The sequence below is a fragment of the Pundamilia nyererei genome, unplaced genomic scaffold, assembly GCF_000239375.1.
Source record: "Pundamilia nyererei isolate P.nyererei 1_Seehausen unplaced genomic scaffold, PunNye1.0 scaffold00030, whole genome shotgun sequence".
Lineage (NCBI taxonomy): Eukaryota > Metazoa > Chordata > Actinopteri > Cichliformes > Cichlidae > Pundamilia > Pundamilia nyererei.
Window position 1 is genome coordinate 224,080 of NW_005187431.1, and position 10,832 is coordinate 234,911.

Consider the following 10,832-nt stretch of genomic DNA (forward strand, 5'->3'; position numbering starts at 1 on the left):
ACCCTGAAAAGGATAAGCGGAAGCGAATGGATGGATGAATTTGATGTTTATTTCATCAAAACGTGACCAACAAGGGAAGAAATGAGATTGAACAGCAGGAAATGCAGGAAACTCAGGTTTAAGCACATATGACTAAAATCTTGATCCAATTAATGGATCAGAAGAATCAAGGGAGACAAAAAAGTAAAAAAAACCTTCTTATTCCATTTGAGATGTTTTACTGTTGTTCAGGAATAACAGAGATTTAAGGTGATGTTCTCTCTAATGGTCAGTTACTCCACTTTGTAATAGTGATACGAGCTTTTGTAAATAGATCTGTCACTCTTTAATAACACAAAAACAACACATCGTAATTGCCTTTTCTTATGTGTCACAAGCAGAATGATTCAGAGCATATGGGCAGAATTTAAAGGCTGTTTCTCTTTGGTTGTGTCAGTGTGTTTCTGGCAGAGCAGTTTGAGTCCTTGCAGTCCCACTTGGACGCGATGATGCCTGCAGCCAAGAAGCCCTTCCTGCAGCAGTTTTATTCCCAGGTATTGTTTGGTTTATACAGTTATGCCTCCTCTGAGGGCACAGGCCTCAATTATTACAGTAACTGATCATGTCATCACTGTCAGCTACAGCTGTCAGGTTATTTCAGACATCGTCTCCAGCTGTAGAAAACCGTTTGTCTTTTATTTTATTTTAACCTCTTGTAAGGCTGAGATTATGTTATTTTTTTGTTATTTGTAATTGATTTTCTCCACACATGCACTTAAATATGTGGTTTATAGGATGTGTTTTCCTTTTGGATTTCACTTTTTTAATATTTAAGGAACAATGTGAAATATGCTGTGTGACTGTTGTGGATGTGCTCCCCCTCCCACCTGCACTCCACTTGCTTAATTGTAATTGTGCCCTTTTGTTTTCTTTAAAAACAAATGAAACCAACTCAAACCCACATGGATAACTTTGCTTCTTTTTCTTTTTCTTTCTTTTTTTTTGTCTCTTTGACATTTGAAATTCAGATGAAGAGACAGGTCTGTTTGACCCAAAACATCAAGTGAATGTCATGTCCTGATTTCGCTCATTGGAAACTTTAACATTGTTCTTCCTGCAGAATAGCAGGCAATTGAAAAATACCTTATCCATATGTTGACTAGAATGATCCACTAACTCTCATATATGTATCCTTCCTTCCTGCACTCAGACGGTGTCTACAGCCAGCGAACTGCGGAAACCAATTTACTGGATCGTGGCGGCCAAGGCCATCGACTATGAACAAATGTTGCTCATGATGGCCGGAGTTAAATGGGACATTAGGGAGATAATGTCCCAGCACAATGTATATGTGGATGTCTTGTTAAAGGTAATGACGAATAAGAAAAGCGAATGCTGATGTTACTGTAGCCTATTTTTGACTCACTACGGACAAAAACCAGCTAAAGTTATTAAGCATACAAAAACTTCCCACCTGACCATCACTTCAAAATTCCACTGTTTGGAAAACTACTTGAGCTAGGTCCTTTAAAGCTTTTGGTATGATGGCTTTATGAGTGTAGCTCACATTAACATAGACTGATGGATGCTTGAAGTCCCTAAAATATTTGGACAGCAGATTTGAAGCTCCTGTAGAAACCACAGTGTTGCAGGTAGGGGACTGAGATTTTGTTTAGAGCCTCTCATAAACAACCTGCATCATATTCTTTAAAACAGTCTAAATCCAATTAAGGGTTATGCACATATTAACGCTTAAATTTTGAAGCAGCTTTTACTCACATTTCATAAAGATCTCATGCAAATACCTCATTAGGGTTTCTGCATCATTCATATCTTTAAGACTCTTGACTTAGCAAGGTGAATATAAATGATTCTGAGACTACTTGGTGCCCTTTTTAAAACCCTTTATTCCTTTTTTGTGCATTTTATAGCAAAGAAAAGTCCACAAAGATCTCAGTGCTTATTACTTTTCCCAAACAGATACCGTGTCCTCTCAGTGTCACGCAATATCCACGCTACACAAAAATAGAACACAAAGCAGCTGTATTAGATTTACTTTTATCTAGCAGGCATCCCTCCCCCTCCACACATTGTGTCTTTGTTGCACTCGTAAAAAATCATCTGTGTTATCCTTCTGCCATCAGTACACTAAGCATTAGCTCTTATTCTTTTAAAGTCTGAAACTGTGAAGGTCATTGTTCTCCTCCTTGACTCAAAGTTAATTCAGGGACCTTTAATATCAATTATTTGGGATGGGGGTGAATAATTTATTATATGGGTGAGCTGTTAAGAGCCAAATGCAGATCTCTCCTGAAGTTTTCTGCTTTGTTAAAGACATCTGAGCTCACTGCTCCCAGAAGTATTTTTAGAATGAGAAAGTTTCTTCTAAATGTGTGTCTTTATTCATGCTGGCTACTTATTCTTTTATAAACTTGCATGGCGGGGTAAAGGACACATTTTTCCTGCTTCTGACACTAAGAGAAAGAAAGGTGCGAGGGGCTCGCTGCGGTGCGAAGCCATAAACAGAGCAGCATCAAGCAGAGGCAAAATCATACATAACAGAGTCCACAGCAAATCAGGTCTTAGAAAGCTGATGGCTGAACCGCTTAGTGACTCGGACAGACATCGTATACGCGTGTAGTTTTCCATCAGGTGCTAATAGCCTCCCCCGTCATCGTGTCAAGACGGTCATAATGCATGCGGGTTATGTTACGTGATTGAAATAAGTGGTGCTGAGTTTTGTTGTAGCGCGCACACAGCAATATTTTATTCATGAATTCAGGTTGATCCCCAGCATTCAACAATGGCGCTCATTTGCATATAAAGTGGCAAAGACATGCCGAAGCCTCAGAATGACTTCATTGACAAAATGCTTGAGTCAGAGTCTATTGTGAGGCTGTGAATGAGTAACATTTCATTTCAGGGTGTAAAATTAATGGGAACATGCATTAAGGTTCAGGTTAATTTTTTTTCTATAATGATGCAATTTAAAAATGTAATTTAATACTTGCATATTTTATGAATTTATTTACATTCTTAATCTGCATGTGTCATATTTACATACTTACCTAGGTACTGCAGTTTGTTTTTGGAAGGCAGTAACAGAAAATGAATCAGAATAACATTTTAGATGCTGGTCTATACAACTGGAGTGTGCGTGCGTGTGTGTGTGTGTGCTTTTTTTAATGCATACAGACAAGAAGCACCACACTGTGGCGCTTATAGCGGTGGTGTGATGACTGTTAACATGCTGTTAGAGCTTGTATTCACCTTGGGATGCTGTCAGACCGGAGTACAGTATTCACCGGCGCCCAAATGATTTGTTTTTGCGCATGATTTGTGGCTCGACAGCTTCATACATGCAGCCCCCGCGCTCTTCACTACTCTACGTCAGCATGCTTTACTTCCATCAGTGCAGACGGCAGAATTATTACTTAGCTCTGTTAGAGTTTCAGGAAAGTAACCCACACATCCTGCCGGCTGCTTACACTGGTGGAAAAAAACAATAATTTAGCCGAGATTGATCTGATTTACTTATAATCACTATTTTGGATGTATAATTTAAGCTAAATGGTTTAAAGGAAAACCCAAATGCTGGTTCTTGAGGCAGCGTGTAAGAGAGAATCAAAGGAAATCCTTGAAGTGTTGTTCATGACAACTTTTTGTTTTGTTTACGTCTTCCAGTTAGAATCCGACAAGGTCATTACATCTCAGTTCATCAGGTCATTTTAAGGGATGAAGATAGTGACGCTTTTTTTTTCTCGTGTCATTGTGTTGAGGGGCCATTTCAGAAATCTACTATCTGGAAAACTAGTTGAGCGAGGCCCTTCAAAGTTTTTGGTATTATGCTCTCTGGAGTGCATGCAGATCAAGTTAACATAGAAGGACAGATACTTGGAAGTCCCGTAATTATTTGTAAGTCTGATCTCTGACAGCAGATTTGGAGGTTTCTAGAAACCAAAGTTTGCAGGTAGGGGACAAATGTTTAGCTTATTAAAAAACAAGCTGCATCATATCCTTTAACAGTCTAAATCAGGTGAATAGTTTCACACACGTTAAAGCTTAAATATGAAAAAGAAACATACTTTCATCCAACTTCAGTGTGATACCAAATCCAAGTCATCTTTTTTAGAAAGGGCAAGCTTCTGTTTATTTTATATTCAAAATGTATGATGGATTTTTGAAATGCACAAGTAGATGCACAATAGAAGAACAAGAATGCAAGAAAAATGTCGAAAACTTTCATCTCTTCAGTTTTGTTTGTGTTTATTGTAGAAACAGTAGAGACCTAAAATTCTGCATAATCCATATTAAGACGTTATTTTCTTTTTCTGGCTAATCTGTGATGGTTAGGTGGAAGCGTTTGGCTGAATAATGTAGTGTCCATATTGAGATTTTTGTGTTTAGACCTAATTGTAGCTGTAGTAATATAGAAATATAGGAATCTGTTAATTAAAATGCTTTTTTTAATGAGCCGCATGTTGTTTATATGTTGATATGAAAGTTATGGTACTTTTTAGCGAAATATGACCAATTGTATAAAATATTTTCCTGACCACATATACTTTTTTTGGTAAAAGACCAGCGATTTGTTTTTCTGCTGCGTCGTGTTGTACTCACGGGAATGTGTTCACCTTTCCTTTTCCCCGCCTCATCAGGAGTTTGAGCAATTTAACAAGCGGCTGGGTGAAGTTTCCAGACATGTGCGCATCCCCCTGCCTGTGTCCAACGTCCTCTGGGAACACTGCATCCGTTTGGCCAACAGGACTCTTGTTGAGGGGTAAGAAAGTGCATGCAGTGAGTTATTGTTAAACCTTAAATATAAAAAACACAAGCTGTTTTTGTACATAATGTTTCCCCCCCTCCACCATCTGCATGGAGCACCGACTCAAAGCCGTGCGTCACACACTTGGTGTCTGTCTGTGAGTCATTTGCTGCTTTATGAAAAGGCTGTTGTCTATTATCATACTGCTATGGGCTGCTCACAGAAAAAATAACCTATAACAGTGGCAGCGACAGTTTAGAGAAGTCTGTCACTCAGTTTCTCTACTTTAACATGAGCAAGAGATTCATACGAAGACTCGCTATTCCCTCCAGCAAAAAGCACTACAGGCTGTTTGCCACTGGCAGCAACCATCTCCTCAAATCTACTGAAACAAGTGCACATCCCAGTTTGAGTCGGGCTGCCATCTGCCCGAAAGAAATTGGGCTTTTTTTGTCTCTCTGCACAAATATCATACCATACCAAACAGATACTGAGTCCACTAAAACTGTGGAAAAACTGTAATTAAGAAATACATCTTAAAATCAGTGAATAAAACACCTACAATAAAACCTCGGTTAAAGGAAAGTCATTTTAATAAAAACAGTTTTAAGTAAGATACATCTTTGTTCATCAAATATTTTGAAATATGAGCAAAGCAGCACAAATTTCTGTGAAATAAGTATCAGGCAGAATCAATACCTGAACTTTAAATGAACCCGTTGTGCTTAGATCTGTATCCACCCACCTCCTACGATCCGCATCATGCCTTTCCTAAAGCCAGGAAAAATCCGGGTATGAAAGACTTCTTTAGGATATACAGGTGAATGCAAAGCAGTCGAAGTAAATGCTGTATGCTACTGAACTACAAGGAGGAAAGAAGTGTAAAGCAAAATGTTCAGATTGCTCAATCTTCGTGTTAGACTTTTGAACTATTTGTATGAGTTGTGTAACCAGGCTAGGTACCACACAGTTCTGCTTTTAAACCACTGCATTTAGTAAAAAACACTGAAGCATTCGTCATCCATCCACCCCAATTTTTCTCATTAGTTTTCATTAGTTTGTGCACTACAGGCAACCGTTGACAATAAAACACATATCTTATGCTTCTCTGACAATCCAATGGACGGGTCTGGGTTTGGTGGTTGCCACGAGAACAGTACTTGTCTGATTGCATTGTGCCAAGCGTCAAGTTTGGTGGAGGGGGGGATTATGGTGTGGGGTTGTTTTTCAGGAGTTGGGCTCGGCCCCTTAGTTCCAGTGAAAGGAACTCTTAATGCTTCAGCACAAGAAGATATTTTGGACAATTTTATGCTCCCAACTTTGTGGGAACACTTTGTTTACGGCCCCTTCCTGCTCCAACACGACTGCGCACCAGTGCACAAAGCGAGATCCATAAAGAGACATGGATGAGGGAGTTTGGTGTAGAAGAACTTGACTGGCCTGCACAGAGTCCTCACCTCAACCTGAGGGAACACTTTTAAGATGAGTTGGATTGGAACCTGCGAGCCAAGCCATGTCGTTTAACATCAGTGTCTGACCTCACTGATGTGCTTCTGGAAGAGTAGTGAAAAATTCCCATAAATACTCCTAAACCTTCTCAGCAGAGTTTAAGCTGTTATAGCTAACAAATGGTGGGCTGACATTATATTAAGTCCTACGGATTAAAGGATGGGATGTCATTCAAGTTCATGTGTGTGAACCCAGAAGAGTGAATGCCTTTGGCAACGTAGTGTGTGATGCACTTGGCATTAAAGGGTTAAAAAACTGAGGTTCATCAATCTCTGCTGACTTTTTTTTTATTATTATTACAACCTTGTCCTTCTGGATGCAAACCAAGTGTAAACATCTTTGGGTTTGTTGGAATTTCTTTTGAGATGTCACGCTGAATCTGGAACAGTTTTCCTTTAACCTCGGTGCTTTTTACTGTCTTTTCTGCTTAAAACTGATCTTTTTACTCTCAGGTTACAGTCATTAATAGTGCCACTCAATTTGTGTTATGAGCTGAGCTATTGCCTCAATGATTTGAGGCTCACACTTCTCAAAAGAATGACTCTTTCTTTATTTATTTCTCTCTGTGTTTGCTCCCCAGTTTAAACATCTGCATGTCATAAATTTAAAACGAAAATTCTTCCCAAAGCGTGTTGTGAAAGCAGCGGGAAGAGCAGAGAAATTGACCGGCCGTCCATAAAACTGTGTCTGGTTCCTTCTGAGATATTCCCTGAGAAAAACCACTCGACGACGCTGCCATCGCCTCCTCTATTCATGTTGGCAGTCGCATCTCTGCAGCCTCACCAAATACCCATCAGGGGATTACCTGACACAGGCCACTCACACAAACCGCAGAATGCTCTTGACACATCTCTTGTAATGCGTTTTACCACTTTCGCCCTTGCAAGGGAGCGATATAGGTTGTGATAGGTGACAGATTGTCGGGGTTTGGGGGTTTTTTGTTTTTGTTTTTTCTCAGCACCTCCACTGTTGCTTTTCTCAGGCTCATGCGCGGAGCATATGTGTGAAGTATGTTTTTAGATGAATGGTGCGATAAATCCCTCTGATCGGACAGATTGGGTGCACAGCAGCATCGAGTCACGCCGACTGGACGGTGACGAAGCGAGAAATAAGCAGCTGACAATCATCGTGAAGTTCCACACATTTTATCGGAAATATGAAAGGACTGCGACTGACGTCAAAGTTATCCCAGGTTACAAATTCAAAGCAGGTTACGCTGAACCGTGTTGAAGCAAGGGAACGCAGTTCGGGCTGAAAACAAGTCCTTGCTCTAAGTGGCTTTGTTCTTTCCAAGTGTTTTAAATAAGAGGGAGAACATCGACTGCGAGGCATAGGTGGATGCCTCGGCCTCAAACACAAAGAGAAGGGAACATGTTTACTTCCCTACACGTTTGCTGAGCGCTCTTCCTCTTGTTGCGTAAGAGAACTTTTGAACCCTTTCCAATGAGCAAATGGCCCATTACGACTGCAATGCTTGGCAAATTTAAGCTGCTGTTGCCGACCGCCTGCCTGGTTCTCCCAGTACACCCTACAAACACACATCTCCCAACCCTCTGGCACAACGAGATAGAGCGGTCATATTTATTTGTTTGTACTCCGACCGCCCTAGTCTGTTATTAATTTTCTCTGTCCAGCGCTTGTCCTTGTCTCCTCAGAGACTCGCAAAAACCGCTCCGTTAGCATTCTGAGCCACAGCTCAAACACTCGCCACCAAAAACTCTGGCAGCTTTGACAAGAAAAAGAGAGGGAGAACGACAATGATGATGAGAGAGAGAGAGACGGGGAAGGTGAGGGGAGAAAATGGAAACGAGAGAGAGAAAAGCTGAAGTGTGAGACGGGGAGAGTTTGCAAAGTGCAGATGTGTTGTGTGGAGTGTTAATGTACTGGAGATGTCACAGTCCGACCTGCCAGTGCGCAACAGTGCTCGCTGCCAAACACATGGAACACAAGCAGACACACACAATGAAATGCATGTGTACTCTGGCCCACACACATGTACCAACACCACAGGCCGTGTGGAACAACCCGATTTAGTGTAATACTGAAGGGAAATAAAAAAGAGCCCGAATGCAAACACCCTTAAATACACATACAAGAAAATGCTGTAAAAACACATGTGTGTAACAGCTGGAACTCTAAACAGGTTTCGGTCAAACTTGATTCCAGAATTAAATATATACACTAAATATATTCATCCAAATACACAAATATAAAGCAAAATATCGAAGTAATCCTATGTAAATAAGTAAATAAGAATTATTACTAATATTAAGTAGCATAGTAAGTATTTTAATAAGACAATATTCTGCAGTAAAATCACACCAAATGAAACCATTGAATTTAAGATGACGTGACTTGGATTGTCACAAGATCAGACTTACTATATGACACTTTGGTAAGAGAATATCATCTCAGTTAATTAACAGGAATTAAGCACCATTTAAAAGTGAAAGCAACACCCTGTTTGTTTAATTTGGAGTTAATATTTGGTATTTTTCTGAGAGATTTACCGAATTTATGTGAATAAGTACTCATTTTATTTTACTGCAATTTTTTTACATTTGGAGGAAAATAATGAATGGTTGTGATGTCAGTATTGATCAGAATAATCGGGATTGTCATTTTAGCCATAATCGTGCAGCGCTAGCATTGACGTGGTCCCAGCCACGCACACCTGTGCCATAACGTGCCTCCACCATGTTTGACAGATGATGTGATAAGCTTCAGATCTTGAGTTGTTTCTTTCCTGCTTCATATTTTTCTCGTCCCATCATTCTAGTACAAGTTGATTTTTTTTGATCTGCCAAAAGATTTTTTGCCAGAACCTTTCAGGCTCTTGTACGTGTTTTCTGGTAAAATATGATCTGGACTTCCTGCTCTTTAGTGTCACCAAGACTTTGTACCAGCACCTCTGTGTTTACATTCAGGATGGCATCTCTTGATTGTAGAGTTTATCAGCGATAAACATCGAGATTTCCTTTTTGACTTTGCTACATATTTTGAAGCATTTTTTCTTAACCATGGAAAGAATTCTGTGATCATCCGCTGTAGTTGTCTCATGTGGTCTTCCAGGCCTTCGGATCTCAAATTGAGAGTTGAGAGTGACCAGCTGCCAAATAATTAAACACTTGGAAACATCTCCACATCTTATCTTTCCAGTTTCAGTTTCAGGGATGTGTTCAAATACAGCCCAATTTGTTGTTATTCAGTTCAATTTAGTTTCAGTTATAAGGTGCCAATTCACAACAACTGTTGCCTTAGGGCGTAATAACTTAAACTCCCCTTACTATCAGTGTAAAGAAGTTGAACTACACATTTAAAACCTGATATATCTTAATATAAGGGGGGGGAAAGCACAACTTTAACTGTACATCTCAGGTTTTCTACTTGATAGAGAAAAGCTGCTATAGTAAATTTAAAAGCATCACTCTTTGGAGTTAAATTCAAAGACATAAATGTGTAAAATTACAGAAAACGTTTTGATAGCTGATTGCCCAGACTGTCTTTTAATTAGAAAAGAGAAAGTTTTTTAATTCACAACAATTTTCTTTTCTTACTGAATTCCCTCCCTCAAATTTCTAAAGTAGATATTAAAAAGACAGAAACTTTGGTCATCCAATTGTTTTTCTGTTGCTTAAATACTTTGATGTAGTATGAATGTAGCAAAAGCTGTAAAATGCAAGAAAATATAGTCTACAAATTATGACCTCCTTCCCAAAACCATAGAGTGGGTCCTGATTTGGACTCTTTGCCAGGCCAAATCTGGCCCCGGGGCCTTATGTTTGACACCCTGGGCTAATTTGTCATAGAATAGAAGGAAGAGGCCTCAGCAGAACTTGAAAACTAACTTTCAAGTTCCTGGAAATTAAGAACTGTATGTATTTTTTTATTTTATTTTTTTTTAAAAAGGCTGTAATTCCTAAATGGGGGTGCACAGAGGCAAAATTGCAAAACATGTCTCATGTCCAGTACTACACAGAACTACTACAGTAACTGTGTAGTAATGATTTTGTCATTTTGTATTCCATTTCCCTTTTTTGGCAGTTAGACTGCACACTTTAAACACTGGAGTAGAGAGATGGCTTCTCTGAAACCATTACTGTGCAAAAGTTTGCAAAGATATTTACAGTGTTATCATTGTGTCTTTTTATAATTTATTTTCTCGCTTATTATAAATAAAAATCTTTAGTGTTGAAGTATTGTGACACACTCCATCCGTCTGTTTTCATAGAGGTTTTGACTTGTAGCAACAAAACCTGCTGACCACAAATCACACTTACATCATATAAACTGAATGACTCATTATGCATTTGTACAAGGATGTAATTTATATACTTTTTACAATCCCGTAAATTTTCTCGTTTTATTCCCTTTATTAAACATATTACACTTTTCTTATAAACGGATTAAAAATGTTAAACTTTACCATGTAACTACAGAAGCCTCATTTACTTTTCTGCTGGGGTTTATTTTGACTTTTTGAGTTTTAATACCCTCAAAGAATTTGACTTTTTTTTAAAAAGCTGGAGCACAAATTTCCAAATGAAATATACCCAGGGGTATAAAGAAATATTTTTTT

General features: G+C 39.0%; 1 protein-coding gene across 2 annotated transcripts in view; it reads left to right on the top strand.

Moving 5' to 3' along the window:
• vps50 (VPS50 subunit of EARP/GARPII complex) overlaps positions 1–10,832 on the top strand; it is a 116,462-nt gene that overhangs the window by 103,685 nt on the left and 1,945 nt on the right. For both annotated transcript variants that reach the window (XM_005728723.1, XM_005728724.1), the window contains 3 exons: positions 437–533; positions 1,190–1,348; positions 4,638–4,759. In XM_005728723.1, the coding sequence (XP_005728780.1) occupies positions 437–533; positions 1,190–1,348; positions 4,638–4,759 (378 nt within the window). The remainder of the gene's footprint in view (positions 1–436; positions 534–1,189; positions 1,349–4,637; positions 4,760–10,832) is intronic.